The sequence below is a fragment of the Perca flavescens genome, chromosome 7 (genome assembly GCF_004354835.1).
Source record: "Perca flavescens isolate YP-PL-M2 chromosome 7, PFLA_1.0, whole genome shotgun sequence".
In the NCBI taxonomy this organism is placed as follows: Eukaryota; Metazoa; Chordata; class Actinopteri; order Perciformes; family Percidae; genus Perca; species Perca flavescens.
In genome coordinates, this window is record NC_041337.1 from 31,687,055 (window position 1) to 31,708,231 (window position 21,177).

At 42.4% G+C, this 21,177-nt stretch overlaps 1 protein-coding gene across 1 annotated transcript; it reads left to right on the plus strand.

Annotated features, from left to right (window-relative positions):
- The first annotated feature begins 242 nt into the window (after window positions 1-242).
- Window positions 243-14,316, plus strand: nsfl1c (NSFL1 (p97) cofactor (p47)). The gene is made up of 9 exons (XM_028582917.1): window positions 243-436; window positions 1,213-1,313; window positions 1,534-1,611; window positions 3,909-4,074; window positions 5,079-5,174; window positions 7,799-7,908; window positions 8,049-8,186; window positions 9,881-10,051; window positions 13,150-14,316. Exons 1-9 carry the CDS (start codon window positions 335-337, stop codon window positions 13,310-13,312), a joined length of 1,125 nt encoding a protein of 374 aa, XP_028438718.1. The 5' UTR covers window positions 243-334; the 3' UTR covers window positions 13,313-14,316.
- The last annotated feature ends 6,861 nt before the right edge of the window (window positions 14,317-21,177 follow it).

The following is a 21,177-nucleotide window of genomic DNA, read 5'->3' on the forward strand; positions in this document are numbered from 1 at the left end:
TTAGTTAGGTTACTAGGCTACTGAAGTTTTGTGTAACCTGTGGATACATTGCCACCTAGTGGTCAAAACAATGTTAGCACTAAGCAGTACAGCACAGTACAAAGTTCATCAAAATGAAACTGACTTTAGAGCATTAAGATTAAATATAGTCCGGCATAATCCTTAATAATACACGCATTTTAAACTGAAAGTTAGCCTGTTTATTTCATTCGAAGAAGACTGTCTTGTCTCTGTCGTTGCAGTCGTTGGTTTGATTTGGAACCAGATAGGAACCATCATCTGTTGCTTGTTTCCCCAGGTGTAGGCGGACGAGTTGCTGAAGGAGCAAATCAAAATGGCGAGCCAAGAGGAGTCTGTGAGGGAGTTCGTAGCTGTTACTGATGTGGATGAGGAGAGGGCCCGGTTTTTCCTGGAGTCCGCCGGCTGGAATTTGCAGGTATGTCTTTTCTGCGTTTTCCCGTTGAGTCGCAGCGTACTGCACGATAGGAAATCATAAGGAAACAGCGGTGACATGACATGTGATGAATATAGCTTGCGGGCTAACGTTAGCCTGTGTTGCCGGTAATTTGTGCAAGTCACCCTTTGACAATGGCCTGACCACTCTCTGTCACCAAAAAACACTGCTGTTTACAGCTAATTATCACGTACAGCCACTGTTACTAAAAGGTCCATTCCTGATGGCTCGTCACAGGGCGAGTTGCCGTTAACGTTACGCTTGTCTGCCCGTGAGTCCATTGAGCCTTGCTAGCTAGCGTTAGCCTGTAACGAGTTAACGTTAGATTGATGTTAGTTAACCTGGTAAAGACCATTGGTTAGCTTCTGAAGCTGCAGTATCAGTTTCCCCGTTGAAGTTTGTGGTTAGGAAAACGTAAACGAACGCCTATCCACTCTTATTTGTAGACCCACATAAAGAAAATGAAACTGAATGACTGTTGTGATTCGAGTTTTCTCACTCGGCTAGCGCTTCCACTATTGCGCGTTAATAGAGAAAGAGACAATACACCTAACAGCTGGGATACTCTGGTGCCACTATGGATTTCAGACGAAAAGACCTCAGATGTGGACCGACTCGAGTTATCTAGCTCTTAACTGGGATGTTGTCTGAAAAGTCATCAGTAACACATGACACTTAGTCACTTAGTTAGTTAGCTAGTTGCCGTCGATAACCTGCATGGCAGGGTTTCTTTGTGACATTATTTCGCCTCCTCCCAGCTTGCACTCGCCAGTTTCTTTGAGGATGGAGCCGATGACGACATAGTGACGCTTCCTCAACCTGAGGGAGGCTCCTCGGTGTCCCGGTCTGCTGGGCCAAGGTAATGTTTACACCCTGCTACTGTTTTTATTTAATACCAGAAATAGGAAAATGTATTGTCACACGTACAAACTGCAGTTCAATGTCCATAATTGGCTGTAATTCTACATAGCTGTGTTCACAGCAGCACACCTTAAAGACTCATTGTTCATCAATTTTAATTTAGTAATATACAATTGCTATATAGAGTGCAACAACCCTGCATTTTTCTTTGTCATCAGCACTCAGCCCAGAGTGACATCCTTCAGAGATCTGATGCATGAGGCAGAGGAGGAGAGTGATGAGGAGGAAGGCCAAAGGTAATTTTATTCCCAGTTTTGTCTGTTTAGCTATCTTTAGCGAATGTGTCACTCACTTTTACACATGTCAGATGAAAAAATAAGCCAATCTTAGACACCAGAGTTTTAAAGTTTGATACATTAGTAGTATAAAAAAAACAATACTTTTTCCTCTTTCAGTACCACGGCAAAATGGGGGAAAAAATGTCTGAGACACACAGCATGTATTATCAACCTGCACGCAGTGCTGGTACAGAAAAAGTCCCTTCTAGAAGGCGGAGCAGTACTTTACGAGTTGCACCTTGAAGTCCAATCGCTTTACCATTCGTTGTTTGTTTACATAACTCACTGGGAAACAAAATGTTGCCACACCAGTGACTTCAGGGAAGCAGGAGCATTTTCCAGTTCTCTTTTTCCATCATCTCCCCTCTGACTCTGAAAGTGGCCATGGTGTCTGGAAAAGTGCTGCTGCTACACTGTGAGGACAGGAGCTGCGGAGACGGCAGTTTTTTACGCTCCCTTCCACTCTCCTCCCAGCAAAGCAACAGCAGGGAGGAGGGAGACCCAGTGGCTGAAACGTTTACTTGTACGTTTAATATTGAGGACTTATTTCTTTGTGTGTTTTTCGATCTTCTCCTGCCAGGTAACTGACAGTAAGCAGAGTTTACGTGTTAATGCAGCACACATACCTGACGTGCACAATGAAATTATGACAGAAATCTTGACAAGACAATGGGCCTTTCCCATTTCCTAAATTTATACCTCCTCGACTACTCCATCCTCCGGCTTGTGACCCGCAAATCCGTCTCAGCGCACCATGTTTAAGGACGTCCCAATTCCTAAAATGCACATTGAGGAGTGAGGATTGAGCATCAAGGAGGCTCCTCCGAGGAGTTAAAATCGAGGATACACTGATGTATCCTCACAGAAAACTTTTTACCCGCTGCATGTAAACATAGAGGCGTGAGAGGGAGGGAGGAGAGGAGAGAGCGATCATATCCGTGGCTCCGTGGTTAACCCAACATTACGAATCAGGCCGGTCAGATCTTACAAATTATTATTCTGATTAATAGCAAGCTTAAATTGAGAGATGCTCGAGAAACAGCAATTTAACTTCATTAGGATTATTTCAGAATCTAAAGGTCTAGTTCTGTTCACTCTGTCAAGTTTATAACTACAGTTAGTTTTGCTGCTTAAATATCCGACGATATCAGCTGCAGAGGCAGTTCTGCGCACATGGAAACTTTTACAAACAGCATCTCTGATCATTAAAGTAAAAAAAAAAAACACTTACATTAATACAAAAGGCTACATAATTTAAAAAGCAACAGAGCCTGCAGAGACTGCCAGGGTCAATGCAAGTCTCTAAATCGGAGAAAATAGTTCATTCAGGTGGGTGGAAGGTGGTAGATGTTAAGCTTATTCGGATAAATAGCCGATCCACGCAGATAGTGTGTTTCTGTTCATATAATATATGCCTATCCTTTTATATTTGTATAGTTCTACAAAAAATTATAGTGTTTTACGCTAAATACATAGCCCCACATCATCACATACCATTCACCATACCTAGAGATTGGCATGGTTTTACTTTACAGTTAGCCTAATAGCTGGTTTGTTTTGCACTGAGCGATGATTATATGGAAAGTACCCCATGCCAATCTCTAGGTATGGTGAAGGGCATGTGATGATGTGGGGCTATTTTAAAGGCCAAGGGAACTTTATCAGGATGCATAGTATCCTGGATCCATGAAATAACTGGCCTTTAAAAATAAAAATCTGCCTATGGTATCTATGGGAATTTAACATAGGGGTGTACTTCCTTATGCCCCCTGTATTTTAAGGAAGAACATTTATTTATTTACGATACATTATTCATTCACAAAGACAATTGGTGTCCTTAAAGGTTGGATTTTTCCCCTTTTTTTTACTTAAGGCATTAAGATCAATTTCCAATATATTCTATTCCTCTTTTTAGTCAACTTTAACATGGGTTCATAAACTTATGAGCACCACTGTAGTTCCTGTTTTTAAACGACATAATTGGATATCATGATACGATTCCTTTTGAAAGACAAAACGTTATATTGAATTATCACCCAGCCCTTTGAGCACATTAAGGTAGTGACACTGTCATTCTGTGGGAAACACTGGATATCATACCAATACTTTATTAGACCCATCTCGCACAGTGTGAGATTTCAGTGAACTTTGTTGTTCGGTGTACTTTATTTTTTTTCATTGTTGCACCTTTTTGTTTGCAGGTTTACTGACATTGTGGAAGAATGACTTACTATCTTTTATTGACACCCTGGCAGGTTTTTTGCGGGGGGATCAGAGCGCAGTGGGCAGCAGATTGTTGGGCCTCCCAAGAAGAAGAGCCCCAATGAAGTGGTGGAGGATTTGTTCAAGGGGGCAAGGGAACATGGGGCTGTGCCCCTGGACCGGCCTGGGAGAGGGCCAGGAGAGCACAGCAAAGCCAAGGTACGGTCAAACTCAAAAGATGTTTCCCATTAATTTCCCGGACTGTGGCTGCCCGGTGTCTAATTTTCCACAGTTCAACATTGACCGAAAGGTGTTTGGTAACACTTTACTTGAAGGTATCTATATAAGAGTGACATGACGCTGTCATGACACATGAACCCTAACCTACTAACTAACTAACTTGTCATGACAAAAACCGAATGCGTTATGTCATAAACGTTTATGACTTGTTTATAATGTTTATGACATGTTCATGACAGTGTCGTCTCACTCTTATGTAGATACCGTCAAGTAAAGTGTAACCAAATATTTTTACACATCCCATAGTAACATCAAAATCTCTAATGTGTTTTGCGTTGTTGCTTCAGCAAAAGCATCTCTCACTCCCAGTCAGCTTTGTGGGCATGACTTTTTTTTTTTAGCCATGTCATCACCATTTATGTGTTTATGCAGGGTCCAACAATATAGGTCACCTGATGGCTTGGCCTGGGGCCAGTAAAAAGTTACGTCAGGCCAGTCAATACAATCAGCCTGTTGCCTGTGCTTGAAAAAGTACAAACAATCATTTCATTGAAATACTTTTCAAGACATTGCTTCACATTTAAGTTCATATGTCTGCTCTACTTAACTAGACTTCGCTCTGCTCCGAAGGTGTCTTTCTCAATTTTAGCGGCGGCTGGTTTGACCTGTAAAGCGTCTTTTTGCCTGTCTGTGCTTCACGGGTGGTCCAGAGGAATTGTGAGGGAATTATATATATATATATATATATATATAGTTATTTATTTCAGGATCAATAAAATGGCTTACAGTAGTTTAGTGTTAGCTTTTCCTGCCTCTTATTGCTGACCGTGTCGGGAAGCTCAGGCGGATGGGAGGGGGATTTGTTATTGCTCAAACAGGTGGGTCAGCAGTTCCATCAGCTTCTTTTTGTGTTAGTAATTTGTCGTCCTATTGGTGAGTCTGTTGTCTCTAATTAGTTTTTACTGTCTCCTCTCACCACTTAGGCCTTCATCGGCGGAGGCTACAAGCTAGGCGCTGCTCCTGAGGAGCAGTCAGCCTATGTGGCCGGAGAGAAGCGTGGCTCCAAAAGCCAGCAGGATGTGAGTACAGATCCTGAAGGATCCTCCTTTTTTATTTAATTTTTTTTGGGACTTCTTGCTTTGTTTCTGGCATCATTGGTACTAGTCAATAGAGCTGAAGATCTTTGCCTGTACCCAAAGGGATCCGATGGGTTCGGTCTTAATTTCTGTCATTTTACACGGGCTCAGGCTTGCGCTCCAGGTTGCGCAATAAATGACGGTCCGGTGATACGTTTCGATTAGCGTGAAAATGGATGCTGAGGAGGTGAAACGGAGTCTGGCCTCTGGAGGACTTTTTTTATTTCTTTATTCCAACTTCCAAGTGGCCTATAGCCTACATTAGTCATGAATAAATAATGTTAACAAATGCATAAATTACTCATTCTTGGCAAAAGAGCTGTGTGCGTGCGCACATTTGAATAATGTCAGAATGTAAACGGGTTTGGGCTTTTAAAAAGCTGTCAATCAAATTGTACTGCTCTGGCCAAATTCTGTCGGGCTCGGGCCAATCAGTTGTCCGCTCCTCACTTCACGGTTAATGGTCGTTTAACGAGAGTCGGCTATTGGTAAAAATAAAAACTAAAAAATCTAAATTAGCATCCCTAAAGGCCGGGACACATCAGGCCGATTATCGGCCGTGGGACAGTCTGGCGAGGTCAGTGACTCAAATCTGTTCGGTGTGTCCCGTGCCGTCGTCCGTCCGGGGGGCTGTCGGCGTTCATTTTGCCCGACCTGACGTATTCGATCGGCGGCAGGGCAGTCGGGACTCAGCCGGAAATGACGAGCGGAATGAGGTGACTACGGTCTCTCAAAATCTGATGAAAATCTTCTAAACTGACCTTTGTTGATCTGAAATGAAGACAGATTCAGCAACTCCATGGCCTATTTCTCACTTAAAATGTTCTCAGAAACATGTTTCAGTGAACTATTTTAGTACAATATGAGATCGTATTCTGAACGGCCGCCATGACAGTCTGGCTCTGAATTTCCGGAGAAAACAAACCCACGTGACGCGTTCGTCCAATCAGCTGCCGGTTTTCATTTCTTGGGCAACAACACAGAGTAGTGCCGCCTGCTGTTATAGAGATGTATTACGTCTCGTCTGTTCTGTGGCAGTTTTTTGGACCTCGGGGACGCGACCGATCATATCGACGGGGTTTTCTGTCAACGGTCGCCCGTCGGCTATATGTGTCTACACCATAATATATACAACATGTTTTTTTGCATTTATCTTAATCAATGACCCCTGAACAACAGAACTTTTTTTTTTAACGTCTGTCCATACGTCAGGTTTTCTAGTAGTAAGCCTTTAAGACCTTTCAGTCTACAGAGCAGGACACGCTAACTGGATCGGCTTGTATTAAGTGGAAGTACATCAATTTATGCCTTATTAGATGGCGCCGCATATGGCGACTCGGTGTGTTTGTGCATGTTGCTTTAATGTGACCTGTACCTACGATACCAAGACACATCCCTCGTGTGTGTAAACATACTTGGCAATAAAGCTTTTCTGATTCGGATTTTACAAAAATATTAAGTTCCAGGCTACATAAAGCTGGCAACTTACAAAATCACGCAGTGTACGGGCAGCAATATTTTTTTCCCCACTATGGCCACACCAAGACCCACCCTTCCATAGCTGCTATTGGCCAGGCGTCCATGCTTACGCAAGGTAACGTAACCTGATTTGTTCAAGTCCTGTCCCCTGGACAATCAGCTGTCCTAACCTTAGCCACTCGAGGTCAAATGCCTAACCCCAACCAATCGACCACTATGGCCACGCCAAGTGGGTCTTGGCGTGGCCATAGTGGGATTCTTAATGTTGCGTACGGCAGCGGTTCGGCATGTACCGGAAGTGTCGAGGGCAGTGAACAAGTGTGAGGCTGTGGCTATTTCTTTGTAATGCTAAGTATCAGTACCGACTATGGGTTGCACAATATTGACAAAATGTGATATTGCGATATCGATAATGAATATTGCGATATCGATATTAATTTCGATATTTTTTAAACATCTGTAAAATTACAAAAATCATGGGAAACTGATCAAAATAGATTCATAACAAATAACACAAGGTTTATTTCAACTATCTGTCATATGGACTGGTCCAACATGAATAAATAAATAAGGACCATGTCTACAGAACAGGACATGTTTTACTGGTGGTACAGTATAAAATAAATAAAGACAACGGACACAACTTTTCTTTTGCTTCTCTGATTCATTCCGTTTTGTTGTCTCTATTTCTTCACTTACACTGTCACTCTGTCGGAATATGCACACACGTGGTACGCTCCGTAGGGTTTGTCACGTAGTGGACCCGTGCGCTAACATGTGCAAGCGGCACGGTAACTGGCCAATGAAATGATGATCATTATAGCGTTTCAAGCGGCCTCTAAATCAAACACAACTTAGCCACACAGCCAACGGACGGGACGCAGCGCTCCACAAAATAAACAAAATATTGCATACTTGTTGCGACACTTTCGATATAATATTGCGCAACATGATATTGAGTCGATATATCATACACCCCTACGGACCCAGGACGAAAAGATTTATTAATGTGTGTGTGTGTGTGTGTGTGTGTGTGTGTGTGTGTGTGTGTGTGTGTGTGTGTGTGTGTGTGTGTGTGTGTGTGTTAGGTACACGTGGTGCTGAAGCTGTGGAAGACGGGGTTCAGTCTGGATAATGGTGAGCTCAGAAACTACAACGATCCTGGAAATGCCAACTTCCTTGAGGCAATCAGAAGGGGGTGAGAATAGTCTGTTAACTTACTCAGAGTTACATATAGCTTTGTAATACGTCCATACACTGTACTTAATGTTTTAAATGTAAATCTGTATAGCGGCGTTGAGAGCTAAATTTCCAGACCTGTTAATTGTCACCTTGCAGGGAGATTCCCCTCGAGCTGAGGCAGCGTTCTCGAGGGGGCCAGGTCAACCTAGACATGGAGGACCACAGGGACGAGGACTTCTCCAAACCCAAGGTGGCCTTCAGGGCCTTTGGAGGGGAAGGACAGAAGTTGGGAAGGTGAGATTGATGCGGAGTCTTGTTGTTTTATTTAACATGTTTTCTGTATCGTTTCTCCTCAGCGACATGTTACCGATCAAAAACCAGCAACTGAATTCAATGCAAGGTCTAACTGAAGGCTGGTAAACCTTCTTCCTTGTTCTACATGGGAATTCATGATTACATTAGATAGACTTGATCCCAAATTGGGAAATGTCAGTGCTACAGCAGTGAAATATAAGACACCTATCAGCACACATACAGAAAATACAAGAAATAGGGCGCATGGGTAGCTCACCTGGTAGAGCGCACGCCCATATATAGAGGTTTACTCCTCGACGCAGCGGCCGCGAGTTTGACTCTGACCTGCAGCCCTTTGCTGTATGTCGCTCCCCCTCTCTCCCCCTTCATGTCTATACAAATAAACGCCTAAAATGCCCAAAAGATAATCTTAAAAAAAGAATATACAATAAATAGGATAGAATACAAGAACAACTATTCAAAAATGAAAATAGTCTGGGTATTGACTTTGTGCCTGGGCTCTTGTACCTGTAGCTAAAACTGTCAATACTGTTGCTACAGTAGTGAGAAAGCTTACCGTTTCATAATGGCCAAGTGTCAATTTTTAGCATTAAATTAATGAAATGTAATTGTTTAATCAAGTTTTTTTTTTTTTGGTTGTGGTCAAAAATCCTTGATTATGCGGCACGTTTTCTTAAAAATTGCAATGGAATATGCGGGATATTTATGCAATTTTATGGAATGAAATTGTGGGAACTTGCAAAAACTGCGTTTTGATGAAAAAAGAAAAAAAAAAGTGATTCCCCAAACACCCTGCTTTTCGATGATGTTCAGGTCACTTGATTATGTTCCCATGGCAACAGGGGAAAATGGCTGCTCTTGTGTGAAGTAAACGCAACATTTTTCAACTTTCTACTAAGATATATGTGACTTTTTTGCAACGAAAATGCGGGGATTATGAAATCATGCAAGCCACGCATATTTTGCGCGGAAATCGGCAAGTTATGCGGCGTATTTGGAAAAAAATGCGGCCCCCGCATAAATATGCGGACTTTGGCTGATTATGCATTGAATTATGCGATTGCATAATTGCGTTTTTCTGGAGGGACTGATAAGTTATTTTGACACTTATTGGGAACGGTAGGCTAGATGGAGCTGGTTACCTTTAGGATCTGTGCTAAGCTAGGCTAGCGGTGGGACCGGCAGACAGAGTTACGACACACACGGAGATGAGAAGGGTATGTATGGACTTATCTAACTCTGGGGGATACGGTGATTAAGCTAAAGTCCCAATAAGTCGGCGTGTTCCTTTTTAAAGGCAGAGAAAGTTGCATACTTATGAAGCTAAACAAACCTCAAACGATTAATTGGTAGTAAATGGTTGAAATGAGAAGAAAAAGAACCAAACTGGAGGAGTAAAACAATCCTGCTGGTAGAGGAGGAAATCTGATAAATCAAGTGCAGACGATGAAGAGACATGTCATTGCAAAAAAAAATCTGTGCCAGCTTTACTCTTGTTCTTTGGACCCTTGATGCCAAAAAAGTGGTGTAACATCCTGGCAAATAGGGTAAAACTACCCTTTATTGAATTTTGCAGATCATCTCAGTACTATAACTGCCTCAGTATAGTATGACCACAATTTGACAATGTATGGATACAGTGTAAATTATCATCCGTTTTCATCCTGCCCCAGTGCCACCCCAGAGTTGGTTTCCGCTCCGGCCAGCTCCCAGCAAGACCAGGCAGCAAGTGAGGCCCAAGCCAGCACCTCTGTGTCCCTCGACTCCTCCCAGCCGGTCACCAACATTCAAATCCGACTGGCTGATGGGAGCAGGCTGGTCCAAAGGTTCAACCATACCCACAGGTAAATGATGAGCTCTTTTCAATTTGAAAGTAGCATGCACACAAACCTCTATTAGACGGCTGCAGTTATCTTAAGTTTCTGCAGGTCTGTATACATGTTTACTGGCCTAATTAAGACCGTAGACCTACATGTGTTTAGACTGAAAACTACGTGTTTCACAGTTATTGAATCTAAAAGGCCTCATAGATGTGTACCTGGTGAGAGACCAAGTTAAATTCACCGAGCTGTGTGAGCCTCCGGATGATTTTATGAACCCAGACACAATGTTTTTTTTTTTTTTTTTTGAATATTATTTTATCTTTAGGCCTTTATTTATATGGGACAGCTGACAACATGAAAGGGGAGGGAGAGGGGGGGGGAATGACATACAGCAAAGGGCCGCAGGGCAGAGTCGAACCTGCAGCCGCTGCGTTGAAGAGTAAACCTCTATATATGGGCGCCTGCTTTACCGGGTGAGCTACCCAGGCGCCCTATGTTTTGGTTTTCTGATGTATCTGGGATGTTCATAATAGAGTGGGTATCGGGCCGCATTTTTCTGTCCGAGCCCGGCCCGCGTCCGACAGAGAAGTAACCGGACCTGTCCCGAGCCCGACAGGCATTAAGATATTTATGTCCGAGCCCGACACAGTTAAAATCTCATTTTTTTTTCTCATACTAATGATACATGTACGCTTGTTTGTGTGGAAAGCCCGCTTTTATTAAGCAACTGTAGGAAGGCATTTGGAAATGTCAACAGATGAGCACATCAGCGCACACAGGGCAACAAGCGCACGTTAACACAGGCACGCACCTACATAATAAGCTGTTGTAAATTTGAAATGTTCAATGCCTTATGGCGCTGATGTGACCGAGCCCAACCCGAACATCATTTCTAAATATCTGTCCGAACCCGGCCCGGCCCGTTGGGTAACGCTGGGTCCCGGCGGGCTTGGTTCGGCTATCCATCCTCTAGTTCACAACAGGTACAAAGCAGCAACAGTGGTTATTTTGGTCATGGGCGATATAAAAAAAATAAAAAAAAGTTATTGGTGCCTACAGCTCGGTTTGAGATGTAGAATTAGACCAGCTAGTTCAATGCCCGTTCGGAATGGGCCTGCTTGGAATGGGCCGATTTGGTCCTTGGCCGGTGGTTTTGCTGCTTGTAGCTTTCTTCAGAACCATTGTACCCCAAAATGACTTACAGAAGGACCCCAAAGAACTTAATATGCAACACCACTGTATAGCCTACTACTGACTTACTGTGTACTCCTACACCTAAGCAATTCCCTCCGAAGATACGCCCCAAGAAAACTGTCCGCCTCTCCGGCAAACAATTAGCATTTCTCTGTGGAATCAACTCTAGGAGTAGCAGCACTGTGAAATGTTCCTCATTCCAAATCTGTTTTCCTGAGCTCTATGGACACGCCCACCTTTAGCTGCTGCCGGTCTCTTATAGCCAGTAGGGGGTGCCACAGCAGATGGTCCCGTGGGCCAGAGTTTGACTGTCTTTTTTTTTTGGGGGGTAAATGCGCAGTTTGGAATTAGGCTCAGCCAACAGCTGCCTTAGCTAGATTCTTTACAGTCTTTGCAATTTGTTTAAACATTAATACAGCGCTATTATGTGCGGTTTCTCGTTTTATAAAAGTCTGGTTCAGTTGAGCATGTAGCAGCATTTAAACCCCAGAAAGTTGAAGTTTAGCATTAGATGCTAATTGACAACACAACATCCCCATAGTGGGGTCACCTACATTGAAACACAAAATAAGGGATCATAGAGCGAGCATGACGCAAAGGTACTTTGTGAGGTGAAAGGGACAGGTTCATGCCATTGTTCTAAAACAACGGGACTATAGTTATTGTATTTTGGCCCCCAGTTGCAGCAGAGGCCGTGACACACATTTCAAGGAGGCATTGATGGTACTTTAAAACCTTTTAGTGCCTGATTTTTACAATTTACTAGGGCTGTGCTCAATTGAAGAAATTCTTAGTCGACTAACACTCATTCAATTGTATCGACTAATCGATTAGTTGATTCAATCGACAGATCTGTAAATCTGAGTTTCTTCGCAAAGAGTCATGCAAAAGCACCACTTTAATTCTTGTGTTTACCAGAGATGTGCTCGTACGTTTCTTGGAAATAAGTCATTCAGCATGAAAAAAAGCATAAAACATGACTAATCAACTAAAGAAATCTTAAGTTGACTAAGACCAAAACGACCAATTAGTCGACTAATCAACTAAGAGGGAGCAGCCCTACAATTTACGGCAAAAGTCAAACTCGTCTGAATCAGAAGTCAAATACGATTTAGATTCAGTGTGACTTAAACTTTCTGAGGATATTATATATGTCCATTGCAAATAAATGTCCATAAATCAGTGGATAACATGTTTAATACTTTAATACTACAATCTCCAAGTTATTAATTTTTTTGGATCAGTTAATGTTGACCACATTTCATCCAGTCGCACACTAGGGCTGAGCAATATATTCATATTATATCTATCGTGAGGCTAGATATCGACTTAGATTTTGGATATCGTAATATGAAGTGTTGTCTTTTCCTGGTTTTAAAGGCTACATTACAGTAAAGTAATGTCATTTTCTAAACTTACCAGACTGTTCTAGCTGTTCTCTGTTTTCCTTTACCAATTTAAAGGTCCCATGGCATGAAAATTTCACTTAATGAGGTTTTTTAACATTGATATGAGTTCCCTCAGCTTGCCTATGGTCCCCCCAGTGGCTAGAAATGGATAAGGAGCAAGGTTACCTCCCCAGAGAGAGAGAGAGAGAGAGAGAGAGAGAGAGAGAGAGAGAGAGAGAGAGAGAGAGAGAGAGAGAGAGAGAGAGAGAGAGAGAGAGAGAGAGAGAGAGAGAGAGAGAGAGAGAGAGAGAGAGAGAGAGAGAGAGAGAGAGAGAGAGAGAGAGAGAGAGAGAGAGAGACTTTCAAACAAGCAAAGTGGCAGTTGGTCAAGGCAACACCTCCACCTTGCCCCTCCTCCTCAATAGCATTTAAAGCTACAGACACAGAAATTGTGATATTAGAATTTCTCCATATCGTCCAGCTCAATCACACACAAACATAATGAAAGCCGATATTTCCTGTTGCTGTGTCCTTCAGGGTGTCTGACCTGCGCCAATTTGTGGTGGGGGCCCGGCCTGCCATGGCTGCCAGAGAGTTTGTCCTCATGACTACCTTCCCCAACAAGGAGCTGTCGGACGAGAGCCAGACGCTGGAGCAGGCCAACCTCCTCAACGCCGTCATCGTCCAGCGGCTAAATTAAGGGGGGAGAGTGGTTAACCAGCCTTCCCCGTGGCGTGGCTGAGCAACTGCAGCCCTGTGAAACCTGCTGCCTCTTCCGAGGGAGGAGAAAACACAGACTTATGTATGGACTTCTAATTTCTGATTTTTGTTTTTCTAAATTGAAACATAACATTCTGCTCCACAGACCCCCCCCCCCCCCACTCTCAACCTCCTCCCCCCCTCTGTGGTCTCTGAAGGGCGCTAATGAGGGGGAAACTAAAGGCTTATAAATGCTGTTTAACTGTGGTTTTGATGGGGGAAGTGTTTACCTGACAGCAGTAGATGGTTTAACCCCCACAACACAGCAGCAGTCTAGCTTTCTGCAGAGCAGCTTGGTTGCACAGATGTTCTTAAACTTGCTCCCTACTTTTCCTCTTTTATTAACCTTTATTCAGCTCTTCAGCTTTGTTTACCATCAGGTGCTGGGGCCTCACTAGAACCATGTAGCGGCACACTCCCAGTTTGTTTGTCTTAACAGCACAAACTAGAACCACATAAGGAATACTAGTCTTACTAAGGTAAAAGTACACATTTGATAATGCGGTTGTGTACACGGAGAGAGAAGTGTACTAGTTTAAGAAAACACTGAGGGGATTTTTCTCTGACCAACCTATACCAGTAGCCTTATCCTCCTTTTCACCTCAAGAACCAACCCTGTCCCTTTGTCCAAATGAAGATGGAATTATTTTTTTAAACTTGCCTTTTCCCCCCCACCCTCTACCTTCTTTTCTTTTACAGACTGTAGGATTGTCCCAGTTAGACAGTGGCATTTTGATATTGTGTAACATGAAAACCGTTACACATGGCTTTATTGTTTAACCAACGGTTGAGCAAAAGGACTTTATAGATTGTAAACACTGGCTTGTAAAAGTGAAAGTTGAATTCCTATGACACACTGACATATTTTATGCATCCTGGGGCAACACAGAAATATGTTTGGACATCTGGTAAAATAAATCCATTTTAAGGTTGATGTATAAAGAACTTAATGTCTTGTGCTGTTATTTTATGTAGGAAAAGGAATGTTGAGCTGAGAAAAATGAATTCTAGTGACTATGTCAACTTCTTGGATTGATTTCTAAAAGATAGGTAGGTACGTAGATAGATATAGTTCTGTGCAAAAGTCTTAGGCAGGTGTGGAAAAAATGCTATAAACTAAGAATGCTTTCAAAAATTATGCAAAATGCAAAGTGAGCGACCAAAAAAACATCTAAATCACATCAATATTTGGTGTTACTATCCTTTGCCTTCAAACCAGCAGAAATTCTTATAGGTACACTTGGAAAAAGTCAGGGAACGTTGAGGATCGTAGACGCAGTGGTCTTCATGGAAGAGTTGCAGCCAAAAAGCCATACCTCCGACATGGAAACAAGGCCAAGCGACTCAGCTATGCACGAAAACGTAGGTGCAGAAAAATGGCAGCAGGTGCTCTGGACTGATGAGTCAAAATTTGAAATATTTGGCTGTAGCAAAAGGCAAGTTGTTCGCCGAAGGGCTCTAGAGCGGTACAATAATGAGTGTCTGCAGGTAAACAGTGAAGCATGGTGGAGGTTCCTTGCAAGTTTGGGGCTGCATTTCTGCAAATGGAGTTGGAGATTTGGTCAGGATTAATGGTATCTCAATGCTGAGAAATACAGGCAGATACTTATCCATCACGAAGTACCGTCAGGGAGGCGTATGATTGGCCCCAAATTTATTCTGCAGCAGGACAACATCCCCCAAAACACAGCCAAGGTCATTAAGAACTATCTTCAGTGTAAAGAAGAACAAGAAGTCCTGGAAGTGATGGCATGGCCTAGGGCTGGGCTATATGGAGAAAATCTGATATCATGATATTCTTGACCAAATATCGACATCGATATTGCGACTATATTCTAGGGTTGACAATTGGTGCTTTAACAAAATATTTTCACACTTAGATTTTAGATAAATAATCATCAGTAATGTGGACATAATGTCTGAGTGGGGAAAAAGGCAAATAACAGCTAGAACAGTCTGGTAAGTTCAGAAAAGTACATCACTTTACTGTAATACAGCCTTTAAAACCAGGAAAAGACAACAATTATGTCATATCACGATATTACAATATCCAAAATCTAAGACGATATCTAGTCTCATATCACGATATCGATATATCGAAAGAATTGATGCTGTCTTGAAGGCAAAGGGTGGTCACACCAAATATTGATTGGATTTAGATTTCTCTACTGTTCATTCACTGCATTTTGTTAATCGATGAAAATAAACTAATAACACTTCCATTTTTGAAAGCATTCGGAGTTTACAGCATTTTTTCATACCTGCCTAAAACTTTTGCACAGTACTGACTGAAATACTAAAAATGTCTTGGTGTCAGTATTTCAGTCAGAACACCTTGATCGTTATTCAGTGCATTTACATGAGCTACACCAATCGGAAATTATAAATAAAGGTATTTTCACCGTGAATTGGTGCATAAAAGTGTATCAGAATTCAGGAAAAGAAGTCTTTGATGCTCAGAAATTTTCCTGGGGGAGGACACCCAGACCCCCCACTATGATATGTCCCCCCCCAAGTTCAAATTATTTCAACTTTGACCTCGTTGCCGCTGACTTTTCAACGATTTCCAGAATGTTAATCTGTGCTCACTTTGCCTCTGCTCTGCGCCTTACCTCGCGGTTTTACAGCAGATCATGTGTAGGCGGCTTTAGTGAGTCATTTGCGGCGGGGGGGGGAGAGGGGGTTTCTTCCACTCAACGGATTTACAAATTTCATTTTGGCATCAGCTCTGAGTAACGATTGAACAGAAGAGTCCTGGTGTAAAAAGAAAGGAAAAAATCAGGATGAAAACAAGAAACGCAACGTAACAACAGGCCTTGAGGACCAAACACAAACTGGGGCAGATTCCTGTGAGAGCAACATGAATCCTACTCTTGTTGAGTTGATGTCCAAGTTAAAACCTCAACGCTCTGAGATACTGAGCCGTCTGGATGGCACTGACATTCGTTTGGAAAACGTAACTACTCAAGGATCAACGATGAAGTAATTGGATGCACCAAACCAAGTACTTGAGAAACAACAGCAGCACATGGACGACAGTGTAGTGGCAGCATCATCTTGGATCCTAATCGGAAACCTTTGTTGCATTACATCCCTTTCTTTGCCCATGTGTCCTATCCAAAGACAAGCCATCGTCAACCGGCGGCCCCGGGGCCACATCCGCCCGCCAAAGCTTTCAGTCTGGCCCGCGCCATAATCATGAATTCAGAAAATGTGAAGAGGAAAAAATGCATGTCAAGCATTTACATGCTTTAAATTTGCTAAAAATTGACATACTTAGCTGGTATGCTAAGCCCACAAAGTCCTAGAAACGCCCCTGGCTCAGATGAACTGACGCTAGGCTCGTTACTAAAAGTAGGCTACAACAAAAAGTCAATACTTACCAATGCACTCATCTGTCTGCAGCCATAAACATGTAGGAAGCGATATTTCAATCTGCTCGGTCTGCACAGTCCACTCTTGTCCACCGCGCTGTTTTACGCAAACACTGCTCTACTCTGCAAATAGCGAATTTTAAAAAAAAACAAGCTGAAACGAAAGCTGTTGGTTTGTAGCAACTGTGTATCTTAGTTTGCCACCAATCTTGAAATTTTCACAAATTCTTGTAAACTAATCTGCTGGCTGAACGAACCGTCCTCTCCGCTGGAGCGGTAAACCTATAGATGTATTATAAGACCAAAACAGATGCATGCGGCTACTTAATATGCATGTGAATGGCACGATCATTAAATTCAAGTTCTTTTTGGTTGTATTATTTTGCAACAGCATCGTTTCATTGCATATGAGGCATACAAGACGAATGCGTAGCCTGCTTATCAGTCCATTCATCATTTAAGGCGCACTATGAGTTCCTGCATGATGTCACTTCTGTTGACGTTCCAAGTAAATTCCAAACAAACAGAGCAAGCTAGCCCCGTATTTCCGTAACTGTCGTGACTAACTGACTCACGGCCCAGACGCACCAACCAGACTGTCGACCCTCGGCAGAAAAGCCAGTCGGACTGATCAGTCTCCTCGAGTTGGTCCAAAAAGTGCCTCGGAACGCACCAAAGCGACGAGACGTAAAACGTCTCCATAACAGCAGGCGGCGCTAATCTGTATTGTCGCCCAAAAATGAAAACCGGCAGCTGATTAGACAAACGCGTCACGTGGGTCTGGTTTCTCCGGAAATTCAAAGACAGACCGTCATGACGGCTCGTTCAGAATACGATCTCATATTGTTCTAAAATAGTTCACCGAAACGTGTTTCTGAAAACATTTTAAGCGAGAAATAGGCTGTGCAGTTGCTGAATCTGTCTTCATTTCAGATCAACAAAGGTCAGTTTAAAAGATTAGCTGGAACGTGGTTTGTTGTATTTTGGTGCACAGCCTGTGCTCCCTAGTGTTTGTTTGACGTTTATGACCCCTGTGTTGTCTCCCGAGACCGGGCTTTTTCACGGTGTATTCAGGGGCCGGGCAGCTAGCGGATCAAGGAGAGATGCCTCCGATTTGAGACAAAAATGAAATTGCGCTGAAACCATGCAGGAACTCATAGAGCACCTTTAAAACTTGGGTTTCCCAAATCAACGTTTCGCTCCAGGCTCTTTGACAGTGACATGTTTACCTGACAACGGGCCTTTCTTTCTGCAAAGCATTTTCCACCAATCAGGACACTGCATACTACAACAACGTTTCCGTAATCACAGACTTTAACCATCGCTCCTCAGTGAACTGCCTCCTAGTCGGAGATCATTTTCTAGTTAAAGAGACAGTTATCATTAGGAGTTTCCATGTTTTTTAGAAGTTTGCTCACAGTAATATACATGTAATAAATATAGCATTAATTCAGTTAAAAAGTGAAAATATCGAACAAGAAAAGGAGTATTAGGTATAAATAAATGTTATGTTCTTTATTTGAAAGTCCGGCCCCCGGAGTGTCTGCTTAGAAAGATTCTGGCCCTTGGAAAAATGTAGACTAAAAAAATAAGTCCATTGTTCTATCACACTCTTTTGTTGACACACAGTTGCATAGTTGCAGCACATGTATACTTTGTGAGTGATTGTGGTATTTTTGTTTTACCAACATGTATTTTTGTGGCCTTGCATGCCCACGTGGACACTCCATGGCATGCACTTAGAGCCAATTATCTGTTCTTGTGATCTCAGCATAACACCCCCAAAAACTATTGAGTTGAAATTTGATGAGTCATGAAGAATTTTAGAAAATCAAAAGCTTAAAGCTACATTGTGTAAGAATTTCTAGCGGTGAAATTGTTTATGACAACCAACTGAATATTACTTTCTAGCCCCTCCAATTCCGAGCGCGTTTTAACTCCTACGTCGGTCGTATGCCAAGATTAACATGGCTTCCAGTATGACTTTGACCGTTCTGTATATTGTACGAGATTAATAGTGTAAGGCAATGTTTACAGTGTAGGCTACATATTTTTCTCCGTGAGCGGAGTCAGAGATCAGTTGATGCGATGGAGGGGCGAGGGAAATAAGGTAAAGAAAAACCAAAAGACAGAGTCGGTGGCAGTGGATTGGTGAGACCGCCTAGGCAAAGAAAAACTAAAGAGACACTCTCCAAAGATGACGAGGCAACTCCGTAACGTGTCCTCGAGAATAGGTGTGATCCTCCATCTTCAACAGGCTTTCAAATCTGCTGGCAGTCGCGAGTAATCTCCCGGCTGGCATTCGTCACCGTGCCACTGAGTGTAAAAGTGCGAAAGGCGGAGGTATGTCCCTCTTTGGCTAATGTATTTTAAATGTCCCATGGCATGAAAATTTCACTTTATTAGTTTTTTTAACATTAATATGTGTTCCCCCAGCCTGCCTATGGTCCCCCAGTGGCTAGAAATAGTGATAGGTGTAAACCGAGCCCTGGGTATCCTGCTCTGCCTTTGAGAAAATGAAAGCTCAGATGGGCCAATCAGGAATCTTGCTCCTTATGAGGTCATAAGGAGCAAGGTTACCTCCCCTTTCTCTGCTTTGCCTGCCCAGAGAATTTGGCCCCCTCATGAGAGAGAGACATCATGGCTTTCAAACAAGCAAAGTGGCAGTTGGTCAAGGCCACACCCCCACCCTCCACCCCCCCTCCCCCGGGACTGGCTCTAGTGGCTGTAATTCTGCACCAAGGCTGAATTTCGGGAAAGAGACTTCAGATACAGTATTAGGGGACCACTAAGGCCTATATAAAAGCATCCAAAGAGCAATGCAGTGCAATAACACGCCATTTGGCTTTATGAAAGTGGCGTGTATATTTACGCAAAGTCATGATGCCATGTTGCTCTGGGAATTGTTTTCATGCTAATCGAATGTGACCAGTTTTAGCGCAAACCGCTAATTAGCTTATAAATCTTTATTTTATACCACTAACAAGGCTCAAAATAGCAATGTTAGTGCAATGTTATCTGTGTTTATTTATGATTTAAAAAAGTATGAATATGGTTCTGAAGTGTGACAATAAATCAGTGAGATTAGTTGTTTTTTTATTCATTTGATTTGACAGAAACCTCAGAGCGACATGCACACACACACACACACACACACACACACACACACACATACAGAGACGCACACACACACGCACGCACACACACACACATAGCTTACCAGAGGTTAAGTTAATCAGATACACGAAAAACACCATACTTAATGTTCCTTCAAAATAAAAGCATTTTTTCTCACCTAATTCTCAGTGCTCCAAGTGTGCCCCAATTTCATGCCTACAATTTGAATTAAGCTGAGAAATGCTAATTATCTCAACAACTGCCATAATATATTCATACATTCTTACAACAATATGAACAGCAGTCTTCATACAGCAATATAAAAGTAACAATGACAAATTTATAATTATAAAAAAAAATAAGGGTCACAACTTTAAATAATAACAGTACTTAAATGAACAGCAATATGCACCTGTTGTATTTTAATCCAGGCTGATAACAAAAGGGTAAAACCACTGCTGAGTGAACAGAAAAGGTTACAGGATTAAATAAATCCTGGCTGTTAGCCTGGTCAGGACCAGGCTAGCTGCACAGAATAAATCTCCATAGTGATTTATGTGCCTCTGCTTTCGTGAAACCGAGTCAAGGCTAAATTCATCCAGGATAACCAGGAAATCCCAGCTTAATCCCTTATCTTGGTTTTGTGAAACAGGCCCCTGGTGTGTTTTCATTGAGCCTCACTGAGCCGTTCTGTTACAGAAATACTGAAATAGCCTAGTGTAGTTCAGAAAAAAAACTATTATCCACTTATGAAAAAAAGGGGAGGAGGTTTTGTGTATGGAGACAGCCGTCAGTAAAGTTACACTCATACTAATAATCTTTAGCTCCCTTTTCCCCAAAAGACTATTTTCCATGCCACATTAGAAAAGCATAGGGTTAAATAAAATAAATAAATAAAGAGAAATCAACGATGGCTGACTTCCATTTAGGGTCAGGTTTAGGGTCCTGGTATTTTCACTGTCACACTGTCATGGACTGCTACTAGACACTCAAATACATATTGGACCGAGCCATACTATTATATTAGATTATCCAAACTAATTTCAGTATGACACATGTTGAAATTATGGTTCCAAGCTTTCAACATATCGATGGTCTTTACCAATCAGTATTTGATGGTGTTTTAGAAAAATATTGATGTTATTGTGGGCATGTGCTATGGCCGCCAGGGGGGCCCGCGTTAACAGTCTGAAATCCCCTCTGTGCGGGTTTTATTTATTTATTTTCTTTCACTGTCTATGGTTTTATTTTGGAGGTTGCAGGGCGGAAGTGTTGTTGTATAATATACGTAATTGACACTGGACCTCCCTGTAGA